Source organism: Pristis pectinata, chromosome 12, assembly GCF_009764475.1.
Source record: "Pristis pectinata isolate sPriPec2 chromosome 12, sPriPec2.1.pri, whole genome shotgun sequence".
NCBI classification, from domain to species: domain Eukaryota; kingdom Metazoa; phylum Chordata; class Chondrichthyes; order Rhinopristiformes; family Pristidae; genus Pristis; species Pristis pectinata.
Genome location: NC_067416.1, coordinates 17,151,668 through 17,177,722, shown reverse-complemented (window position 1 = coordinate 17,177,722; position 26,055 = coordinate 17,151,668). Strand labels below are relative to the sequence as shown.

The window sequence follows — 26,055 nt, the reverse complement described above, 5'->3', positions numbered from 1 at the left end:
TGTGGTTAATGAAGTTTTTTTAAAAAAGCATTACTCTTATAACGTAGGGAAACAAAACAACCAATTTCCGCATGGTATGGTTCCACAAACAACAATGTAATAATGACTAAATAATCTGCTTTAGTAATGTTGATTGACAGATAATTATTGGCATGTGCAGTGGGGAAAAGCCTGCTCTTCTTTGAATATGCCAAGGGATCTTCCTTTATATCTACCTGGTTTAACATCTCAGCCTGGAAATTCAGTTTTGCTTGAAAACTGATGCCTCAGCAAACAGTATGTGCATGGATCTTGCGAAACTAGTGCTCACAATGCTGCTTATTGGCTGCATTCCTATTGGGAAGTTGGTGGGAAATAAGCCATCTATAGCGCCACTTAAAGTAAGCTCTCTGGCAGCAAACTAGAAAGAGGGAGAACAGTGACTGCAGGGCAGTAAATCAGGCCCTACATTTACCAATGCCACTTTGTAAGCCCTGTATGTTTACAAACAGGCTGCATATTCAGTGAGAAAAATATCAGGCTGATGCTGGATAGCAAACAAAGAAATGTGGATGCAGTCTATTTCACCTTGTACCCAACAATGCGTCTTGAGCTTTGTTCTATCTTGTCTTCCTTCATTCTGTACATGGGCATGTGTTCTTTATGGTATGGAGAGTCTCAGTCACCTCCCTGTACTGTGATACATTACTGATATCACTCGTGATGGTCTAGAACAGCTTCATGATGACAAAGTGAAGGTTCACAATGAAGATGATGGCTACAGTGATGTCCATGGTGGAGTATTCCAGATGTGGGGTATTGCAGCCGGCGGTATAATTCAATAACAGCTCCTAAGGTGAAGCATAGGCACCTTGCTTATTGCTGCTCAGTGAAGTTAAGGAAGGTTCAACTTGAAGACCAGCTGAGGGAATGGACTCCCACACATTACCCTCTTCTTAAGGAGCCCTAAAGCTCCTTCTCTCTCCTTTTCTGCATTCCCCCCCCCCCCCCCCCCCCCCCAGTTCCAAAGGCAAATCTGGACCATCCCTGAATGAAATAAACATTTTCTGGAGAGGATGAAAGTAGGGCAGCCCAATGGTTGCCAGAACAAAATCCACTTATGTAACACAAAAGTTGCAAAATAAAAAGATACTGACAGGTAACTTGAGGTCTAAAACAAACCAGCATAATCTATGTGAAACAGCACCTCTACAAGATCCTTTCTTCAAGCACCATAAGTTGTTGGATAAATTTATCACATAGATATTGCGGCATGTTAGTTCTGCTCAAAGTTACTGCAGGAATTGAATGCAATGATGTATAATAAATATGATTTTCATTGCCATCAGCATATAGACCGGATGTATAGAGAACACCCAATCCCACATGGTAGTCACTGAACCTCTGTTGGTTACGTATGACCCTTGGGCACCACATCATGCACATGTATTGGATTTTTTGGCCCACAGCTAAAAGACTCAACCTTTCATGTGAAACAGTCTTCTGACCTAGACTTTCTGCTCCATTCCCGCATTGGCTGTGATCCCACGGCTTTCTGTCCCCAAACCCTCCCATGTTCTTTCAGCCTTGCTACGAATTACTAACTTTCTCCAAACCCTCTATATGTTGTGCATTGAATGAAATTAAAAGATTATTTTGCAGGAAATTAGTACTTTTTATTAACAGCTTATTTAGAACTTTTATTTTTCCATTACCGTTTCTGAGTTTCCAAATGTGACATAGCCAGCATGCAACTTAGCCATGGTGACCATTATGTGCCGTGTTTGAATTCTGATCTAAAGCATGACTGAATCAACAAGACATAAATTTACCAAACTTCTGGTTGATTCACCACCTACTGATCTCTGCCTTGTGTTTCATCTATATTTGTATATTAAACAAATGTTATTCTCCCATGCTTAATCAATCACAAGAAAGCTTGATCACTTGGAACATATCTGAAGGTAGGCACTTCCTTAGGAGACGTACACAACCAGGTGTTGATCTGTTTCAGAGCAAGAGATGGAAGGAAAGAAAGCTGGTAGAGAAAAGACAAACAAAGAATGTTGACTGGGATGAGTCCAGTACATCAGCTCTGATGCTTCTTAGGATAGACTGCAGACCTTACAACTGAATGATGTTTGGATTTTCTGTGAACTGGAGACCATGAAGATAGAAATTTGGGCTTCAGAGATTAAATGAACCAGAGCAGCAGAGACTTCATTATAGGATTTACTCGCTGTTCTCTTTGCCAAACATACGGTCTACATAAAACTATATCCGCATTAAAAATATTTTACTCTAAAGTTTCAATAATACCTTGTTTAGCAATACCTTTGATCAAAGTAAATGTTGTACCTGTGTTGCAGTCAGTAAACTTCCAGATTCAGTTATTGGATTTTCCAAAGTAAATTGCTCTCTATCAGGGCAAAAATTGGAAAAGGATCTCCTTGCCTCTGTGTTGGTGAGGGGAAAGTTCAAGCTCCTATTGGAAAATGCATGTGTGGAGGTAATAATTGAGAACAGGACGGGATGTGATACTCCTTGTGATTGAATAATTTGTCAATACTCAGTGGCTCCACATTAAAACTGATCATTTGAAAAAGCTGAGAATAACTTCCCCAATCCCCACCATGGAATTGTACCTCGGTGCCTGGTGCCTTCAAGAGGTGTGAGAAAATACTTTAATATTATTCCTAAATTAAAGTAGCAAGCCATATTTTACAGTGCATAACTTGGATAGTTTATATTCTGGAATTAAAGCACATCATGCCATGAAGCAAAATTATTTAGTGCATTGCCCACCCAGGTCTTAGTTTTGATGGTTTATTGTTACTGGACAGTTTGTTTTTAAATGTGAAGTTACCAGCAATGGATCCAACACTATTTTTATCTGATCAGGTTAATTCCAATATAACTTCCATCCTAAATACTCCAGACACCAGAGAGCTGCTGAGAGGTTTTTTTTTGTAAGTGCCTTGCATTTGAAAAGAAACAACACAACTCTTAACAAGCATTCACAAAACAAAATTCCTCTGGCTAGCTTTGCCAGTGACCCTTCCCTTCAAGTTTTGGCTAAGCACTTGCTAAATTCATAGCTTCAGGCCACATTAAATTGCTTTTTTGGGAAAATTGTTCTTGAGCCCTTGATTCCAAACTTCGAAGGAAGCAGCACAGAGTGGATTCATCATTCATTAAATACATGCATCCCTGCCTATTTAGATATTTGGTGAATATTGTCTACATGTAAATAAGACAGTACTGATGAGACAACACAGTGTTTCACAAGATACTGCCTGTATATGGTATTAATAAACTGAGCACCTCTGACATATCATAGATTAAATTCAGGACAATGACCTTTGATTGGAACTCCTGATGTAAGATCATTAACCTGAAATGTTCACTATGTTTATTTCTTCACAGATGCTGCCTGACCTGAGTAATTTCAGCATTTTGTGCATTTTATTTAAGATCTCCAACATCCCCTATATTTTACTGTAGTTTGATTTATTATACATACTTGTACTTCTTGAGATCATCCAATCATTATCAGCACCAGTGAGAGTATTCCCTACAGTAGGACTCGGGATGTTGAAACAGTTGTGGAACTATATTTTCTTTTTCATTCACATGGCCAATTGGAGAGAGAGTATCAACTTAACAGGACATGGCAAGAAATAGATAGGAATAGCAGTGGAAGGATTTCACCAGGAGGGGACAAGAATGTGTGAAATGTGCATACCAAGGCAGATGTGGAGAATTTGACCCTGAAGTTGAGCAGGCAAAGTGGGTGTGAAGGTGTGTTCCATTGATAAGGGGCAAAATTAAATGTTGATAACTATGTAATCCAAAATAAATTAAAGGACATATTTATTGTTTTATTATGAGCAAGCATGTACTTCCACAAATCTGTGTAATAATGTTCCAGCTGTGTGTGCTTAAGTTTTGATAACAGTGAACATTGTTTTCTGAGAATAAATGGCCCTTTTTAAATATGCAAGTGAGTGACTTTAGATCAGATCTTCCTCTCTGTCAAATATGCATTTAAATTCCCCTCCCATCTGTTCCTTACTCAGGTACAGAATACAATAAAACAAATATTGACCGTGGTTATCTACCAGTGACTGCTGATTTACAGCCCAAAGTACAGAATGAATCTTTAGATTTCACCATTGACCTCAAATTTTAGCTCTTAAGCACATCTCTAACCCAAGGTGCAAAAGTAACCAGTGCTTGTAGATTATTAATAATTATGCTGAACGATAAAATCATTGAACAGCACTGAATAAGGTGATTTTGCCATGCAGGTTGTACTGATATGAAGTGGTTTTCCCTCTGCATTGATATGTAAGTGCAGTATATTTTAGATTTGAATTTACCCAGATTGAATTTAGGAAGTTGGTTGATACCAAGGCCCCACACTAAAGGATAGCTCAGGAAGTTTCCTAGGCAGCAGTTGGATAGGAACTTTTTAGAACTCCATTTCTAATCTTTTTAATATTAACAAGGGACCAACTGTTCTATCAGCACATTAACATTAAAATTTAACTGCAATTCAGATGCTGGTCAGCAGGAATGGCTTGTGTGCATGCACTAAACTTTGTTTTCTTATGCCAGAGACCAGTGTTAACCCAGCATTGTAACCTAGGTCTGTCATCACCACGAAATAGTTGCTATACTGATACTATTTCAATAAAGATGCCCAAAGAAGCCATTGCCATTACAAATAAAATGTGTTTTTGGTGCCTGTTGCCTTACCACTGAAATATGTAATTAAATAACAATAGTAAAGGACTATAATTAAAAATTGTGGTTCTCTGGTAAAGAGATTCATTCTTCTCATTTCCCAGGTTTGGTCTCTGGTGTACAATACTGAGCACAGCTTTCGCCTCCAGGCATTATAACACAGAATCGGTCATTTCTGTAATCCTTGAGGATAATATTTTAGATTGTTTGCCCTTAACAGTTTTTTTTAACGGTTTTTATGAAAATGCCTCCATAACCTGAAGGGGTACTTGAATAATGTAATGCCTCAAAACCTAGTGTGAGTATCAAATTCGGTACAACTGCTGAACAGATGCTGTAGTCACAGTGGATGTTGTATATCTGCAGAAGCCACAAATATGAATTACAACTGAAATGGTAAAACAAATAGTCAGACTGTTACGTGATAGCATGATGTATCGGTGAATTAGAGCGCAGCAAATCCTTGCACAGTAGCGTGACATGCACCTTCGCCAGCAGTGCACGTCCTCGCTGAATTTCTTGAGCTCCACTATCAGGGAGGGTCACAAAGTACGGCAGAATTATGACCCCTAATGAGATTTCAATGCTTGGCAAACAATAAAAATTTATGAACTGCATAGTTTCAAGGAGTAGTTGCATGGTTATTGTTACACCCTTTCAACAAACATTGTGAGTTGAGATCCAGCTGTTGCACAAAACTGAAGGATTTTATTTGTAAGAATCTGCGTGAATACTTGTATGGTTTGCCAGATATCTTCAGCTTTATTTGTGTCGAACTTTGCAGACATCATGTTACAAACCATTTCTCACCAACTTTGTCAGCTTTTCACCCACTTACTACATTAATTGCAACTCCAGTTTAGTCATTGACCGACATTTTGTTTTATTGACTTTGAATTGTTGTTGCACTGAATTTGGTAAGAATCGCATTTATGAACTGCTCCTCTTTCCATTTCTGCAAACCACATTTTCTTTCCATAGTGATCCTTCTTCTGCAGTGGGTAAATAAAGCAGCAATGTAACAGAGAAGGAGGTTGCTAAACCAGGCCAATCCCTCAGGATAGCCGGAGATGTGCCTGTAGTAAATATATATTTGGCCTATTACGAAGAGCTCAACAAGGGGTACTGGAACGACAGGGGCAAAACTGCATTGCTTATTAAAAAAATGTTAGGTGGCCACAGAAAGAGATGTGACGACATATGGGAATAAAATTCCAATGTCTCAAAATCGGATGTCACCGATTTTTAAGGCACTAGCTATGGGCACTACTTTTTCCCCCAATGTTAAATGAGGTTTCACCAAAGAAAAATGGGACATCCTTGCTTTAGGAGTTCCCTATCATGTTATTTCCCCATTTAAAGACAGTACTAGCCAAAGATGATTTAAAGGCAGGTCCCACTGTCTCTCCCCCACACCACAGCCTCCCACACCCCAGCCCCATCCACACCACCTGAAACAAGGCAATGCTATTTAAGTGAGTTCTCTTTAGAGCCATGGAGATCATGGAAAATAGTGGAGGTTGAGGTCACTGTGGAAAATGCAGAGGTAGGGGGAGGAAATCAAGGGGAGGAGGGTTAAACAGATCAATTTAATGCAGAACCCACTGGGGACCATTGGGATATCATGATTGAGCCCAATGCCATGATTAAGCCACTCCACTACAATCACGGGCAACAGACTGAAGCTCACAATTCATACAAGCTGTCATGTTAGTATGTGCTTCCAACCTGCGAATCACAGCACATCAAAATCAATGTTGGAGAGGTAGCAAGAATAAAAATCATGCATCCTAAAGGAACCCACTGAGACACATAACATTCCCAGCTTGTGGATTTACTCCTTGTTTGGCTGAGTTAACAATCGAGGTCTTAAGCTATGACCTGTAATTCAGTTTCTGTCAATTAGTCAGAAATGTGTGCCATGCATGTTAGTGATGTCTCCATGTAAACATAATGCTTCTGGAAAATTACAGAAGCATTAGCTGAATTATACCCATTCCTTTTACCTTGTGGGCAAGGCTTCAACAAAAAATGGATGCAAATGCTTCAAACTTCAGTGCAGTAGGTTGTCTTCATGAGTTACACACATAAAGAAGGTGTAAATGTTTTTTTCTAATGAAATTTCTGGCATAAGTCTTTACAAAGGCTGTAGTTATTTAAGAAACAGGATTCAACCATTTTAGTAGCTGTGAAGGTTGGATGAAATAGTGAATGATAAAAAACCTGGAGATTGGAATGAAGAAAGTTAGTGAAAGGAGTAGACCAAGAAATTCTTTAATATAACAAGATGATACAATATCTGAAGTGCCTTACCCCCAACCAACACATCTGGATTTCTTGCTTCCCTCTCCCTCAATCTAAGTTATTCTGCAATGGTGAATCAAGCAAATGAAAGGCTTCGTGCAGGTTGATGTGAAGACAATCCCATCACAGACGATAAATGGACTTCACATGCAGCAGAATGTTGTTGGGGGCACCCACTCACACAGTATTTGTAAGCCCACCACACATTTGAGGCACAAAGCAATTTCTACGCAACAGAACGTGTTGACTTGTGATGGAGTAGTACAGGAGCGCTATTTCCTACCAATGGCTAGCAGTGAAGAAATGACATTGATTGGATGGAAGGTTACCCTGGCAGACCCTGGTGGAAAAGAAAACAAGTTTACAATGGCATCCCCGACACCAGCAGTACCATCATTGTGATTGGCAGCAGCTGCCCTTACAGGCAGTGAAACAGGCCTGTGTCTGGTTATCCGCTGGCCTGATCCCTCCCAATCCAATTTTACACATCTGAGTCCTACAGCAACAATGGACAATCCACCCTGCATCGTGCCAATTTCTCTGATATGCCACCGTGTCTCTGGTCTTGCAAGACCTCTTTTTCCAACAGCTCTTCCTGTTCTAAAGACTTGAAGAAATATTGAAGCTTTATTGACCAGCATTTCCACAAAAAAAATGGAAATTGAAAATGTTTTTCTTAACCAGTCAACAGAACTTTAGAACAGAAAGTACACAAGACAAGTCAAAAGAAGGCTTGGTTTCTGTGCTCCATTACCCTGGAAGCAAAGGTGAATGCTGCTTGATTCAGCCCAAAGCAAACAGAACATTATGTTGGGTTCCAAAATCTGTTGTAATATTTTAAAGTTTTGGCTCATTGACCACTTGTGCTGAAAAATCCTTCCTGGAAAATTTGGCTTGATTTGTTTATATTTTAATGTGCTTTTTTTTTCATTTTTCTTTTGTAATTGTGTGAGTAAATTCTTAAAGCAGTGACTATAAAATCAGAATTCTTGTTTCTATAGCTTCGTCATTTACATTAAAAATTTTAAAATCTCTCTTTTTCCCTTCTATCTTTCTTCTTTCTCTTTGCTTCTCATTTATTAATTAGGATTATCAAAATTCATACCAATCCTAATATTTTCAGTAACTTGCTTAAAAAATGTTGCTATGTAGATTTAAATGGAAGGTTTCTTTAACAAGCACAATGCATCCAATGCACAATGCAGGAGCCAAACAAAGTGCTTGCTGTGGCCACGTGCATGTCACAGCAGTGATATTTCGCACACTATTTCTATTAAAGCCAATTCATATTATTTCCAAGGCTGTGGTTTATTGGTGTCTTTATTGAGAAGTTGCTACATTTTCAGCTTTCCGCCACATTATGTGATTATTTTCTGAGGTAAACAGGCAATGGCTGTTTCAATCTTCCTGATGCAATACAAAGTGTTTTAAAGCTGTAAAAGGTCAGGGTGTACTGTTAAGCCAGTTTGTTCAATGGTTTTGAAATGCAATGAAACCGAACAATAATATCATTTTGCTTCAACTAATTCATCAGTCTGTGCAGGTCAAAGGGCTTTTTATTCCAGTAGATGAAAATGGCAAATCCAGCAGAGTAAATTATAACATAGCCCCTTAGATTCCTTTTTAAATCTAAGATATCAGGGAATAAAAACAGAGCAAGAAACGAGAATATTTTAAAGATAGTTTTGAAAGAAGTAAGTTGCTCTTGTTTTCTGAAACATCGGATTGAATCATATTGGATCCAATGGGCTGCTCAGCTTCACTACCAACAACACCTGCCAACTGGAGCTTGCTGGTTGTCAAAGGCTTTTAAATATCTCTGAGTCAATAGATTTAAATAACTAAAATAAGAATTATTTTGAAAGTTAATAAAAGGTTAGAAGCACATTAAAGTACAAACAATTTTTAAAAAGCATGAAATAAGTAATAACTATAACTGTATTGCCTTTTGTGTCAGATGCATTCAGTTGCATAGGATTGCTCTTTGTATGCCTGTCTCTCTGGTGTAATGCTGAGGGCTGGATGCAATGTGAATCTAGACACTTTTTAGGGAGATATCTCTCCATAGCTGGGCTTGATATTTACTGGCAGAGTAGAGAGTTAGGGACACCAGCCTCCAACCTTCAGGTCATCCTGGACTTCCACAATTTCCACACGTGAGCGGATATCTGCGATCACCTAAGGCACAAATAACTGCTGGTTGTGGTCACTGAGGGAACTGTCTGCTATAAGTCAGCAAGATCCAACCCATTTACACCTTAAGCAGATTGTGAAGTAACTTTACAAATGAAATTCTTAGAATTGTTTTTTGCATGTTTGGTTGCATGTATATTCCAATGTTTTGGTTTTCTGCTCATTAATAATTTTGAATGTCATGGAACATCTAGAATTACTATTTCTGATATTACACTTGTAGGTCTAAATTCCCTTGGTGACCATGACTGGCAGCCATTACAAGAAAACTTGACCTTGAAAAATATGAAGGAGAAATACTTTGCATTTAAGCCACCTGTTTTTTTTTATTTGCACTTTTGTGGGAATAGTCAAATAAATTATTACCTTTTGGAAGTTGTAGTGTTTTGTAAATGCCAAACATATATTGGTCCAAACATGGGCAATCACATAGCAGTACTCAATACAGGTATTTGAAATTCCACTGCCATCCTGACAGCTATCAGTTTATTGAGTTAATGCACTGTGCAGTGGATGCTTACTACGAGGTAAGAGCAACCATACAAACTGTTTGGCTGAATATCTTAGCAGTGAACATAGAACAGTACAGCACAGAATAGGCCCTTCGGCCCACAATGTTGTGCCGACATAGCTAATCCCTTCTACCTACAGAATGCCCATATCCCTGCATTTTCCACTCATTCATGTGCCCATCCAAGCCCCTCTTAAAAGCCCTTTTAAGAATCAAGAACTTTGACCAATAATTCAGCTGCTTCAGGAATTGCATAAATGGAAAGGGCTCAAGGATGGAGCGAGAAACTAGACAGTAAATGCTGAACATCACAACATGAAGACTTGAGAATTCTTCTCTATGGACACTCTGTAAACTGTTGCCCTTAAGAAATGTGTGTGGAGATCAGATCTAATCTACAAGGTAGATCAGAAATGGACCATGAAATCTAGTAAGTTATAAAATCACATTACCTTTGCTGCACATTTTGCCATTTACATTTGTCTAAGTTGCAGTGAGAGTTCATTGTTTCAAACTTAGTTAAAAGTGCATGTAATAAAGGATTCTTGAATAAGGTCCAAAAATTCATCAGCAGGGTTCTTCTCAGCCACTTCCCCATAGTGGCCAGAGCTGCTGCCCAAATCGTATTGTTGATTCCATCCATATAGAGATACCATGGACGTGATCTTCACTGCGGGACAACTCCAAAGAAGCAGCACCATCCATTATATGTGGCCTTTCTCGACGTCACTAAATCTTTGGACTCTGTCATTCATGAGGGAATGTGGAGTGCACACCTCGAGTATGGCTGCTCGCAGAAATTTATCTCCTGTTTCTCATTTGCTTCATAATGGCATCCAGATCAGAGCCAATCTCCATGCAGACCAGTGTCAAACAAGACTGCATTTTCACCCGGACACCATTTTTCAAACTACCTTGCTACTGTGTCTCACCTCCAATAAATGGCCCGCTCTTGTGGAGCTGGTGTGCAGAACTAGTAAGAAACTCTTCAAACAACAGAGCCTCCAGTCCAGAATCAAGGTCACTCCAACCTGTCTAGATGCACTGTGATAGGCAGACAATGCTTGTGTATGTGGCTGTCCGATGGCCAAGTTCCAAGTCATTGTTGGTTTGTTCACTGAAGTGTATGAGAGGGTGGGCCTTACATTCAACATCCACAAAACAAAAATCCCTACCAGCCTGCACCTGCTGTACACTATCGGCTTCCAAAGTTAAAGGAAAACATAGAACACTTTCCATATTTTAGGAGCCACCTCTCAGCGATGGTAATCAATGATGGAGAAATTTACCACCACACATGGCTGACTAAGAAGAGGAGTATTTGACAGCAGGCATCTTAAATCACCAACAATGTCTCTGCAAAATCCTCCAAATGAGCTGGAAAGATAATCAAACCAACATCAGCATCCTCTCCCAGGCTAACACTTATAGCATTGAAGCCTTCATTGCACTCACCCTTGGCTCCTTTGGGCAGGCCACAGCATTCAAATGCCTGACACCAGTAGACACTTTATTCTAATCTGTCACAGCAAGTTTATCAGATAGAGGAAAATATTCAACGATGTTCACAAAACCTCCTTGAAGAAATACAACATCCCCACTTACTCCTGGGAGCTGATAGTGCCCTGCTTAAGAAGAAGAAACATTAAAAGCACAAGTCTTCTTAATTATAATTATTGATGACCTGCATGAAGGTCTTTGGTTTGATTTCTGTCTGTGCATGCCTACCGAATCCCCTCAGGGCAGAAGTAATGCACAGCAGGTTCCTCTAGTCCTCAGGCTTAGGGATAGCCTTGGTGACTTCTTTCACTCCTGGAAACCTTTACATGTGTACAGGAGTGAGTCTGGGTTTGAGTCAGGGTCTGGTGCCCTCAGTGGCAAGTAACTATTGAGGCTTGCACATGAGTAACAGCCACTTTGTGAAGCAGCACAAGGCAATTGGAACTGTAAAGCAGGAAAGGAGTAACTGGGCAGGTATCCTCTTCCTGTGCCGGAAGTAATGTGTGCAAAAAATACTGGAAAATAGGATAGGCTTTGTCAAAAGTTTGTGCTCATTTCCATCTGCTTTTCCTTTAGTCACTCTGCCCTGGTGATCCATTGTTGCTTGGTTGAGGATCAGGAAAGCTTTCTCTAAAAGTCTTGAATGAGTGTGGGAAAGGAATAATTTTGAAGATAAAGAAAAGGTTTCTTGAATACTTCTGTGAGTTCACTGTATGGTCATTAAAGTATAATTTGCCTGGAATCTATCTTGTTAGCCTCAGGTGCATGGAGACAAGAGCAATGTTCTGGTTACAGTTGGCCCCATTCTTTTACACTGGTGGATGTGATACAAGTACACTGCAGAGGCACATTCTGATTGTTGTTCTGATTTAAGTCTTGTCAGGGAAGAAACCTTGGTATCATCTGACCGATCACTGGGGAGATGCCGAGTTTGGAGATCAACCAATCTGCACTGTACTGATTAAAACAAAAGCCACCCACCTGTAAGATGCAGGAAGACTGCAGCTGTAAAATGTACTGGAGGCAACTACTAAAGTTCCCAGAAAAATGCAGGGAACAGTCCATATTAAGATATTCATGTGTAAAGATCTTTCTGCTAAAGGTTTCCATTTTTCCACTGACACATCTAACCAGACTATTACCTACAAAAACTGAAATATTTATGAATGTTCACCTTAAAAAGAAATAATTTTAAAACTCTTCATCTTGTATTTTTGTAATGCCATCATTTTTTTTATTGCATATATCTTTTATAATGTATTTGATCTGGAAGTATAAAAAGAAGGCACTTGCATAAGGAATATTGGCTTTTTGGTCCATTTCACTTCTGCAATGCAAGTATGACAAGCATGTGCAAATGTTTCTTTAAGTACAGTATTTCAAACTTTAAAAGTTCAGTAAGCCAACAATGGCTTATTCCAATGACACTGTTATATTAGACTTCCTGCTCTGTAACTCAATGCTCTCTCTCCTTCCGTCCATTTTGGTTGGATTGCTGTCCTTGTCAATGGAAATTTGCTTTCTCAACAGCAGCACAACAAAAGTTGAACCACGGCTATGTAAGGGAGGTGTAATAAATTTCTTTAGCCTGAGTGCACCTACCAGTCTTATTCTTGCTTTCATCCCCTATTGTCACAGGCTTGAACAAACACAATTAGGAGATTTAACCCCATCAGCATTCCAATTCCATCCACTCAAAAAATTACAGCAAACTGTTACAAATGCATATTTGTCACCATCAAAGTCCTCACATACAAACTGAAAGAATTACTACAGGAAGAAGTATACAGAGTGGATCTATTTTATCACAAATCTCTTATTACATGAGTTTTTTTGTTCCCACATTTGGCTTTATGTAAAAGGAGAAACTGGATCCAGTCCTCCAGTGTCAGTACTTATAAAATGACAGCAGAAGCCTAGCTTGTGGTCTTTGTCTGCTTTTGGAACTTACTTACACCACATTAAAAATGTAGTCATTTCCCACTGAGGGTTAATTGGACATGGCCACAAAGCCACATTTAGTTGTGTGTAATGAAATTTGTTTTTATACAAAATAAGCAAGGACCTTCAACAAGATTGAGTTTTGTTATATCTATAAATACAACTGAATTCTTCTGTTAACTTGTTAAATATAAATTTTACAGTGTGCATGAACTGGTTTAAGACTCCCGACATGCTGGTGTGAAATTTCTCTATTGAACTCTGCCTACTGTCAGCATAAGTCCTGCAAACATATGAATCTTGCTCTGGTCTGTCAGATTGGTAGGATTAAACTGCATGCATGATGGTTAGTTTTGCTCCCTGCCTCCTGGGTCTTTTTATATTTTAGTACAGTTTGAAAACAATCAAAGATTTCCATCTTCGCACTCTTTGGCCATTGTGAATAGTGCCATGAAACTTTGAACAACTTAATGTCTGAGGGCCACCCATTTCCCCCCCTCCCCAACCCCACCCCACCCCCATCCTCAGATCAGGTCTTTCTGTGAATAGTCTGTTCTTTATCTCACAAAGCCAACAGTAAAATGTCTATCAAGTGAACAAAACAACACACCTTGCTGACTTTTTTTTTGTTAGTGCTTGGACACAAAATATCATATTACTGTTTGGAAACAATCTATTATTTGCAAACTTAATTTACAAGTTTCTCTTCCAATCCCATCCTTTTACTCCATAGTGCTATCTATTCAGACAACTTACAACAAAAGCACCAAGGGCATATACCTGTCAAGCATCGAAGGATCCATAAAGGTTTCTTCTAAATCTGAAGTGCCAGCAAGTTAGATAGACTTATAAAAATCATTGTAAAATTGAATGTGAGAAATACTTGCACGTCAGGTCCTATGTTCATTTTCAGATCACATTTTTCAGTTTTCAAAGGCACTAGCTCTTAGTCATAATTGCTGATATAATGGTAAGTTTAAGTAAAGCTTATTTGGTTAAACAGTTGTATATTTATAACACTATGTTCTGAAAGCAGGTAATATCTGGGATTGTATCCAAAGGCACCTGTGTTTTTTCATGCAGAGAGTTATTAAGAGTCCAGATGCTTCTCAATAGGGACTGAGGGCCACCAAGTCCATTCTTACTCGTGTTCCAGACACAATATTGGCAAAGGCCTGGAACCAAATAAGTTTCCTGCCTGATCCTGGCTTAGCGCAGTGCATGGGCCAGCAAGGAAGAGAGGAAAAAATATGCAAGCTTGGAAACAGAAGCAGTATATAACTGGTGTTTCCAAACCAGATGTGAAATGTGAGCCTCGTCAAATAACTTGCTGAGTAAAGCCAACTGTGTAGAACTAAGCTGTGTAATGTTCATTCCACCTCCTTATTTCTATGTCACTGGAAAACATTACAACATGCTCTTAATTTGGAGAAAGATGTTTGTTGTTTTTGTCTGTATTTGTGAGATGTTTCCTCACTCTCTATGTAGCTGTCCTTCCTATTCCTTAAAATCTCCCCTATTATTGAAGTATGTCCATAGAGGAGGATACAGTGGCCATCATTTTAGAGCATTTTGTTTTCCACAAACAAGTACAAGGACTGTGGATTCCACTGATTCCACTTAGAACTATAACTGTAATTTAAAACATGGTGTTAATAGCATATTAGCCTACCAATCTAAGAATTGTCTGTGTTGTTGTCTTCAGCCAATAACATTGGATTTACAGTCCAGCAATGCCGGATATTTGAAGGCCGTGGTGAGATGCTGGATTCTTACTGGACCATTGGGTGAACTGTCTTACAGAAAATGGTGATTTTACCCCCATGGAAGCATGGACACAGAGATTTAGACTAGTACTGGGGATATCCGGAGAGGCCCCGAGGTGGGAAAAGCCCTGATGAGGGCTATAGTTGGACATTCAGCCTTTATTTTTGAAGAAGCAGGTAATAAGAAATGGTCATTAGCCCAATAAGCAAGATCCTTTTACAGACTATATATAACTCTACACTGCCCGATAAATCATCAAAAAATAAACCTTACCATATCTATACCTGACCCATAAGATTATCGTCAATCTGGCTGTACTTGGTATTGTGTTAAGGTGACAAGAAACCCATTTCTCAATTAATTTAACAGGATTTTGAAAGCATTTTGTTATAATATTTAGAATCTTGAATCATTACAAAAGAATGATTCATATCACCAATGTTTCACTTTGCTTAGTCTTTATACTCTTCTGTCCAGTGTCCATTGCCAACCAGATTTACCCCTCAGAGTGTCTGCAGAGTTGCTGGAAGTTTCAGCTGATAATGTCACATTGAGGGAAACAGGGTGTCTGAGACCTGAGTGATTGGAACAACCATCAAGCGAATGACTTAACCAGAGAGAGTTAAGGATTGGGAAACAAACAAGAAATGATAGAGAAAGGTGAAGTGGATAAAAATCAGTGTCTAGTCAACTACAGAAGGAAGGAGAAAACAATAGAAAGGAAGATTGATTGAGAGAGAAACTAAAGGTAAAAGAAAAAGAATTAAAATTTAAAATGTTACTTTTCTATTATCTTCCAAAACAATTCAGAATCTAAAGAGATGAGTGATGGATTGGTAGTTATTAACAATTATCATGTAATTAATAGGGTGCTTGTGTTACTAATTACTATCTGTGAATTTCAGAAGTGGACTTGGTTTGTATCTACTTTGCAAGTACAGGAGATTCACAATGATATTGAATGCATTGATATTGAGGCAGGTGACAAAATACTGTTTTCAAATAGAAATACTTGCATAAATTAAGTATTCCGCTTGCTGGACCATTGCACGCAAGTAACTGTGTACCATGAGTGTTATTTTGTCAGCAAAATCTGAAATGATCTCTCCCTTCCAAACTAACCATAATGGAAGTTGCAATGTCTTCTGTGTGTCATTCTTTTACCACAGTAAATGAAACTGTGGCTTGTCAAATGGTAGAAAAATACATTGGTAAACCAAGTTTCTGAGGCACATATAGTTTCTTATCAGTATGGGCTCATAATTGTACCCTTGGCTCAGAAAATGATTTGGGTTCCTAAACTGCCCCACTTGTAGATTTAGATTTAGCCAGTCTGAACATTGTACTCACTGCAAGTTTTAGCCTTCCTGAGTGTTAGTAGTTTAATTAAAACCACTCTGGTATAATTTGATTCTTTAAACTATTATTTCCAACAGCTGGAATGCCTTTTGGGCCACAACCTTTTTTTAAAAATGGATTGAGAATTGGAGGCATTTCCTAGCAGGTAACCGTTATCCAAATTCTTGTTCCACTCTTGAGCTGGCAGATGGAAGATAAACAAGAAACTGTTTCCCTTTTATCTCTTCCCCTTGCTGTGGGATATGGATTAGCCCTGGGCCTCATGCACCTACCCCTGTAGCCTCCATTCCCATTACCCAGCTGATGACCAGGATCAGGAATTTTCTATTTGTAGCTCTCATGCACAAGTTTATGCCTGACCTCTCAATGGACAGACAGCAACACACTGTGCTTCTTGATTTACAGTTCAGTAGCTTGCCCTTATCATCACAGAGGAAGTACACTACCTGCACAACTCATTCTACTTGCGTGAATTTTAACAGGCATTTCCCAAGGCTTCAATGGTTATTTATTTTTCTGATGAATTATCATGTTCATGTAAGGCACCAAATACATGTTTGATATTGGAATACTTCGTTATCAAGCCATTTGTGAATAAATCGATCTGCCTGTTATTTTTTTTGTGCTCTACTGCAACGGATATTTTCAAGATTTTGTTGATTTGTTCTGGTCTAAAGATTGATTCCTGTTATATCTACCATCAATGGCCTTGAAGTGAGCTGATGATACAGAAGGATGCAAAGCATGTGAACCTCAATAAGAAATCCAGCTGCAGACGGGATTTTAATGGCATCTTCCTGGAACAGCTTGTTGCCTAAAGAGTGTCCTGAAGAACTGATTAGCTACTCTTATTCATGCTATAAAAGAAATACTAATATGGGATGAGGAAAAACAGTAAAGTATAAAGTCACATATTTTAATTAAGCCTGTGCCATCTCCTTCATCTTTCTATTTGCTATAATTCTGATTTCAAGTCCGTTTAAATGGATGTGTAGCAGGCTCTTAATGGGGTGACTACAAGGATATCAGAATATAGATGGTCCTTGAAGAATAGTGAGGAAAAGTAAATGAAATTTTTAATGAGCAATGGATTAAAACTCAATTTTGTGAATAAGTATCTTCCTATTACAGACTCTATATGAAGCTTCCACATTTCTTAACTACAGACAAAATCTTAACTATTTAATGATTGCAATGTTAAAATGATTTTCTACAAAATACTGCAAGGTTAAAGCGATTTTATTTTGAGTATGTAGATTTATTTATTTAGACATCATTTCCTCTTAGAAATTGAAAGAATAAAAATCAAAACAAAAATTACAAGTAGTTTAGTATTATTTTCCCTCCTCTATTTTTAATGTAAATATAGCGTTATAATATCATTTTAGCATTATTTAAAATGCAGAAAAAAATGACTGATTATCTTTTGTTTAACATATGCTTCATGAAGTGTATTTATCTATCTTCATATTCTAGCTAGTCTAAGATAATTTATTATTATTTAAATTTCAAACCATATTTACATAACACACCTAAAAACATTTTCTGTGATCAAATTCCAAAATTATTTTCTTCAGAAGCTGAACTGTTCGTACTTAGTATTTGTATACCAGAAAAGACAGTAACTAAAATCCTCAAAACCTCGTAGTAAACATGTAATGTCCAGGGGAGGTTTTTATGCAGTTTGATACACTTGAAAGTAGCTTGTGTAAGGCAGTAACAGAGATACTGAAGCTTTAATGGAGCAATGCTTCCTCTGCTTTCGTCCTTTTCAACTTGTGGTTTGGTTCTAGGAGTTTTTTCCTGAAAACATTGACAATACCCCAGGTCTGCAGGCAGGTTTCATTATACTGAAAGCTAAGAGCATTTATACACTTGCTTTGTTGTTTCTGTGGTCTGGGCACAAGCTGGCTAGCATTGGGGGTTGTTGAAGGTTTTGTGTTGATCCTTGCTGGCAGGAGTAGTCAGATAGCAAGATGGATCCAGCGCTTGCAGTGAGTGATGAATGGCGACAGAGGTGGTCATTCATCTCCTGCTTAGAATGTGGACAAAAACTAAAGCAGTTTTGCGGAAGACATGTCAGCAAATGTGATAATTTTGTAACCTGTCAGTTGGATAGAGAACAGCCCCTTTGGAGTGTCGGGAGGAGAGTATTAGTGATTTGACATGTATCATTTGCAATCCAATCCAATTTCTGCTTGTTTGGTGAGAAATAATGCCTTTCACTGGCACTCAACTTTTTCTTTCATTTGTTTCCTTTCTAAAAACTGGATATTAAGAAATAAAATGCAAAAATACAGGAAATGCACAGCAGATCTATCAGTGACTGTAAAGAGAAAAGACAGATTAATATTTAAGATGTGTAGACTTTGATCAAAACTGGTCTGCCAAAGGTTCCACACCTGAAATGTTAACCTATCTTTAATCTTTTGAGATGATAGTCCAGACCTGCTGTGTATTTGCAGTGTTTCCTGGTTTTATTACAGATTTTCAGCACGTGCAATTTTTTTCCTTTCTCTACTGGGCATTTAAGAGTTTGACATCCACATAATCGACAATAATTGCATGCTTGGTACCTTTGTGCACTTGTTTTTTTTAGAAGTGCAGTATACTTGCGGATTTGTGCTTTGTATGTTTGTTTAATGTACACTTTGAAAGTAATTTTCAAACCATCGCTATAAACAGGAGCTGACAGTGTTCAGCAAACAGCAGGAATTATATCCAATATGTGTATTTTCATGTAGAAATGTAAAAGTATAAACGTGCCTCTATTTGATGTTACTCCAAGCTTCAATGCAATTCAGAAGTTACATCTACATGAGCACCTCCAGTCTGCGGACTGACATCTTTGATCACTGAAGTTAGCTGAATAAGGATTTTATTTGTTGCAGTTTCTAATGCCTTTTCTCTTTTTTGTTTCCTCCCTTCTGCCCCCTTCTTTAAATTCCTTGTCTAGGATCATCCAGAATCGGATCCTCATGTTTATCCTGGGCGCCATCATTCTCCTCACCATTGTGCTGGCCATTTATTTTGCTGTCAGAGGCCACTGATACGTCTCTATTCTTCTGTGATTAATAACGACAAACTGCTTGTTCAGTGTAATTAGGACAAATTGGTCACATGAATCATCTTCTTGCACTGACAGATTCTTCTCTACTGTGCATTGACTCTGGCTCAAACAGTGTAAAAAAATTTTTTTGTATCATTGTTTGCTTATTTCTTTTTGTTGTTGTTGAGAAAGTGACTTAGATTTTTAGTGAAACTGCGATCATGAGGACTTCTTGGCTGTTCAGTGCTGGGAGAAGGGGATAAAAGGTAGAATCATTTTAAGTCTTGTTGTGATGGGGTTGTATGTTGGTGTGCTACAGGCCTTTGTATATGTGTGTAAGATCTGTCAACAGCTTGCAGGTTATATCTACAGAGGATAAATGATGGGGAACTGTGTTTAGCTTTAAAAAAAGACCTAGAGTGAGGCACTGACATGCACAGCTCCCAGGTCCAAAGGACAAGTGGATTGCCTAATTCCTGACTTCACATTGGTTTAGGTTTTAGGCACACACCTAATTAATGATGTGACACTCCCTCTCTCACAAATGCATCATGTAACATTATGGAAATTACATTCATATACAAAATAAATAACTGGAAATAAATGATTAACCCATGGGCTCTACTTGCTGTACTAATAATGTGCAAAATAATTAAAAGATGCAAAGCTAAAAATTAAAAACAAAATTAGAACTGAAAATTGACATTGTGAAAGCTGCTGCTATGATTTTAAATGCTTCGTGTAAAGTCAGAAAACCTAGAGCATGCCTGACGTCAGTCCACAGCTACATGATGAGGAGCATTTGATATTCTGTTTAAGGCAGGCTGAATTGTCTTATTTTGGAACTGGCTTGGTGGGGGGCTTTCTTTGCTTTTGCTTCAGAGCTGAGAGCTTCAAAGGCGGAAATTAACAGTGAACAAAATTGTGCAGATCTGACCATCCCATGTGGGTAGAACCCATTGAGGTTATCATTATCTTAAATTCTACCAATTCCACAAACCTCATCAGATAATGACCTCTATAGTTTTTCATTACCATGGCAGCACAGATTGTCTAGCCCACTGTAAAAAAAATTGCTCTCTTCACCATACATTTTTTTTTCTCTTTTTTTTAAACCTGTCAGATCATTTCAGTATTTCAAACCTGAAGAAAACAGCCTGCCTGGAAATGTATTTGAAGTTGTAATAGTGTCAAAAAGTCACGGTTGACTGACAGATGTCAGTCCCAGTGGACCTCATTAAATCATAAAAACTTGACAAGGAAATAATTGTGCATCACCAACAACCTGGCTACTGTTTAAACATTTTATTTTGTTTCATTATTAGGATCAACTATTTTGTTCATTAAGAAATTGCATTAAACAACAGTTTTGTGGCTAATGATCTGTTCTGGGCTTATGTCTGTTTTCTTTAAACATCAGCTGCGTCATGTGGTTTCTTTGCAGCCGTGCTATCATCTGGCAGAAATCCACCACTCAGAGCTGCGGGTGCCATTGGAATATAAAATGGATTATTCATTACCAACCTCCTTGTGACTTATTTGGTTTCATGTAGTGGTTGAGGGTTTCGCTGTCTTCCGCAGAGAAGATGAAAACTTGTCAAAAATAGGTTATATCTTATTCTCGGGGCAACAAAATCAGTGGGTACACACATGCTTCAATGTTTAATGAATGCAGATTTTAACCCCTTTACATGACTTTGACTGTGAGCTCCGCATCGACAATGAAACCTCACTTTAAGAAAGAACTGATAGTTAATTGGCAACCTGGAAGTGTGTCATGATTTATAAATTACTGCTAACTTTAGGTTATATTTTCTAATAATGAGATATTTCAAAAAAATATACATATTCATGCACTCACATTTTGCGCACATTACAGAAAGCAGGCTTAATTATGTGTGAATTTTGCTGTTATTGTAATGACCATTTGCAGTAGAATGTTTCCTGCACATTTATTTATTTAATTGATTTTGTACAGAGAGCTATGGAATCTGCCTTTATGTTTACTTTTACCTCATTGCTCTACATTAGGTGTATGGAATATGTATGTTATTTAATATATCAATTACACTATTACATTCCAAAGAAATAAAGTGTGTGTTGCTTTTTTCTGTGCTATACTAAGTGATTGCATTTCAAAGCCTGCACTGTATGATACCTAAAGTGTTTTTTCTTCAAATTCAAGGATTTTGATAACCCAAGTGGATATATGCTGTCTATTGATTTTTTTTACAATGACTCCTGGATAACCTATTTTCTCATTCATTTTTAAAGTGAGCTCGTGAGATTTTAAAGCAGTTCTATCCAGACTCTGAAAATCAAAATCCCTTTTTGACCCCTGAAATTCTAATCCCACCATAGATCACAGTTGTTGAATATTATCTTTTTACAAAGCTGGTAAAACAAAAATGTCCAATTCACTGGATACAGTGGGTCATGACTGCAATTCTAATTAGTAAAGCAAAGCGTCATTCTACAATGTCATTTAAATATATCAAAAATGGTTGCCATTCTTATTTATATTTAGATCCAGATTTGCAGGTTATTCAAGATACATGGCTTTAGATGTATGCGATTTTCCAGTGATGAAGACTTTAAATAACTGAATTACTAACAAGTACCTTTGCGTTTGGCAGCAAAATCTCACTGCGTGAAGTCTAACTTGTACAAGCCAAGAAGACTACTCTAGTGACTGGCATTAACTTAAAGGATATTTATATGGAGGGACTGGTTGTCTTGAACCTGGCCTGCTGCCCAGACATGCTGCCCGCGATCCCCGCCCACCTACTCGGCCTTAATTTTTCTTGATGCGTAGGGTCAAAAAAACTGGCCCTCAATATCTGAGAGCTATCCTGTACGGGAGAGCTGGCTCCATGCAACAGGTAGGCTTCACGGCACAACCCCAGAATGCATTTGAAACCTCACTTCTGTCAGAGGCTTTTGAAGTGTTTTTAAGTGTTTCTTATAGTCAGAGAAATCTGAAAACATTGAAATATTAAGAAATAATTGTTTAAAATTAAGGCAAAGTGAATCAAGCACTCACCTGTAGTTACCTTGTTCCACAGGGTGGGCAATTCCATTCTAATAAATGGGCTGCCCTTTGTTTACCAGCCCTCCCCAGTGTAAAGCTAAGGGCCAGGTGTGAAGTGCATCCACCTCCTTAGCTCAGCAAAGCGGTATTTTGCCACTGCCTATAATATTGAGTCTGGACTCAATGGTGGCAGAGCAGGAGGTCAGAGGCAGTGGTATCTGAATATCAGGACATTTCACATTTCTGCATGCCAGCATAGTAATTCACTTTAGAACCTCTGGTTTCAGGGAAGCATGATTCAGCCCAATGTTTTGCAGAATTGACTCATTCTTTTGACATCTGTGATTGAGCCCCTTCAAGCTGTTCCACCATTCAGTGAGATCATGGTCAAAAAATGATTGCATTGGCATTGAAATATACCTAAGTGTGCATTCATCAGTGTAAGCTGCACTCAACCTGATGCCAATTAATCCTCATACAATGTTTTACCAGTCATCATTATCTTGCATTAGGTGGAAGAATGACTCTTACAGTACCACAAAGTGGCCTGTAATGGGCCCGATCATTCTGGACTTGGCCCATGCTTCATGTTGCGTCTTGTGTCAGCCCCACCACCCTCTTCCCACTGTGTTAACAATGATCAGAGCTATTGAAATTCAGTTTTAAAAAATCTTTAAAAAATTAAAAGTTATTAATCAATCAAAGTAATATATCCAATCAAAGCATATCAAGCATAAATCAACTGTGCAATATTAATTAAAATAAAGAAAAAATAATAAACTGCACACCTTATTGGGTGATCCAATTCAAAGAAAATGCATCTTCAATTCAGGATGTTATGGAACACACCCCGCCATGATGGTGAGTCCAGAGGCAGAAGAGAGGTCGATGCGTTGCAGAAATCTGGATTGCATGGATATACACATTACAGCTATCTACAGTTCTCCATTAGAGCTACTGACTAGCTGTCAGATTGATCCAGCCCAATGAATCACAATAGTATCCAACTGAAAAGATCGCCATTGCCCAGGCACAGGATGAGCCCAACTTACTGGTGCACACACAAAATGCTGAGGATGCCAGAAATCTGAAATAAAAACAAAAAATGGAGGAGAACCATTCTGAAGGAAGATCATTGATCTGAAGTATTAACTCTTTCACTCTTCACAGACATCGCCTGACCTACTGAGTGCTTACAACCGTTTCTGTTTTAATTTGCGTATTAGTAACTATCTTTTAGTTCACAGTCTTGATCAACTCCCACAACTATTTGTACGTTTTGAAATTTTCAGTTGAATCTCAAAGAGTGTAAGTGAATATTTTTACATTTGCACATGTGTGTACGTTTTGAATAGAGAAAAAATATTGTAGAGTATATGATACTGGAAATAGACAATAAATGACCTGAAATTAAGCCTTATTTGCCCACTCTAATGTCTGTAGGTGATGTTGAAGTGATCAGACTCGACAGCAACACAAAGGGCCATCTTCCCCATTGTACCTGTGACAACTTAGTCCTGTGTCTCTGCCCTTTCCTTTGGGAAATATTTATCCACTGTTATTTTAAGAAACTTTAATTAATTCAATTTTCACTATTATTTATGTAAGATTACCTTAAATACCATTTTGGCAAAAAAAATGTTTATTCACTATGTCATGATTTCAAATTTATACTCTCTAGTTATTGATTCCACAATCAGTCTAAATAATTTTTCCCCAATTTTTCAGTTTTGCTTTCACTTAACTTTCAGTAAGTAATGAAAAGAGCCTGTTTGCTTGGCTGTCCTTCTGACTAAAGCCTGTAATCTCTGGAATCATCTGGGTAAATTCCATCTGCTTCCATTCCATGACCTTGAAATACTTCCTAAAATAAAGTGACCAAAATTGTACACTATATTCTAACTGAAGCATATTGATAAATTTAGAATTGCTCCTTGTTTTTCTATACCATACTTCTATTTATACATTCCAGAAACCCAAGTGTTTTTGCACAAAGTTTAATCAATAGGTTTATGTATCTGAACCCTCACTGTCTCCATGCCTTTTGAAGTTTTATCATTTAATGCATGGGCCCTTTCCTTATCCTTTCATTCAAAGTGTTACACCTCATGTTTCCCAGCAGTAGATTTCAACATCATTTGTGTGTGCTGTCAACCAACCTCTTCACAATTAACTATCCTCCTGCCCTGTAGCTGAACGTTGGCATTAGTCTGAGAAAAATTTGCCTTAAATATAGCATGAGCTTTGAGTTGCATCAGATTAGACTGAAAAAATTATATGCAAGTGATTTATTGAATCTATATCATTGCTATGCAGGAATTTTCTCAATCATCTGTGCTGTTCCCGATTTTGATTCATTGTAATCCCTCTAAGGTCAATAACACAACTCCACTCTTTCCATGCAAAGGACCAGAGGATGTCAATTTACTACATTTCTATCAATCCTGAAGAAGAGCAAATTTATAAATTTTTGAAAAGGCAAAGCACGACTCTTTAATTCTGATGTTTAATTGCGACTTTATTTTATTTGAGATTGCTCTGTATTTTCTGCATCTTTGAATGCTTGCTTTCTTATGGCATTGGATTCTGTTATAATAAAGAATTACCGTAATTACATTTTACGAAACATACCAGCCTTGAGTTTACACTGTAGATTTCTCTGCATGTTTTGTCCAAAATCTCTTAATCCAGTGGAAAAGATGACAGAATTTTAAGCAGAAGTTGCATTCAGCTCCTCCTGAATTTCGCTGGTCTTTAGCACTAGCTTTAAAAAATTGCAATAGAACCCTGCTCTGCCTGTAAAACCAGCCACACCCTCCAGGATTAATCACCATTGGGAGTTTGCATTAATCGTGCTTGTTTGCAGTCTTTTGAGGAGGCTCTAGAAATTTAAGCTGGTTCTTTAAATTGCAAGCACATTAATAGGAATGATTTTGAAAGCTTTTAATTTTTTTTAAATGATCCCGATATAACTAGCAAACACTTCTGAATATTAAGTAATTTTCAGTAATTTAAAATTGGGTTACTTAGAGATGATGGATTGATATGATGAATCAACGTTGTCATTTTTTGTGATAAATCTATTTTGCAACTGTATTAATCTGCACCATGTTGCCATTACTAAACACATCAAGGCATATTTTTCAAAGCAATATTTAAAATATTTAAAGCTCTGCCCAATTGCATTGGTACACAAAGGGTTTTGTGCTTTGCAATAGTCCGATAGATTTCAGGGGAAACTCAAAAGAAAAACATATCAAAATAAGTACAATTTTGAATACAGTTTACATGCATTTTGCCCTTCTACCCAACTGGTCCATGCCAACCAAGCTGGTTCCATTTGCCAGCATTTGGCCCATAACCTTCTAAACCTGTCCAAGTGTCTTTTAAATGTTGTTATTGAACCAGCCTCAACCAAGTCCTCTGGCAGCTCGTTCCACATACATTCCACTCTCGGCCTGTAAAAAAAAAGTTGCCCCTCAGGTCCCTACTAAATCTTTCCCCTCTCACCTTAAGCCAATGCCCTCTAGTTTGGACTCTGGTTGTAATAGAAATTCAGGAGTAGAACATTCTTCCCCTCTGTTCTGCCACTTGTGTTGAATGTGGCTGATCTGCACCTTAGTTCCATTTATTTATTATGTATGCTTATATCTGCTTTTGTTGTATTTTTCA

At 38.0% G+C, this 26,055-nt stretch overlaps 1 protein-coding gene across 4 annotated transcripts in view; it reads left to right on the top strand.

Annotated features, from left to right (window-relative positions):
• vti1a (vesicle transport through interaction with t-SNAREs 1A) overlaps positions 1 to 21,418 on the top strand; it is a 265,382-nt gene extending 243,964 nt beyond the window's left edge. For 2 of the 4 annotated variants that reach the window (XM_052027223.1, XM_052027224.1), the window contains one exon: positions 19,260 to 21,418. Coding sequence is in view for 2 of the 4 variants with exons in the window: in XM_052027221.1 (XP_051883181.1) it covers positions 19,260 to 19,353 (94 nt within the window). In the remaining 2 variants the exon portion in view is untranslated. The remainder of the gene's footprint in view (positions 1 to 19,259) is intronic. The other 2 variants (XM_052027221.1, XM_052027222.1) reach the window with 1 other exon arrangement.
• Positions 21,419 to 26,055: the final 4,637 nt, after the last annotated feature.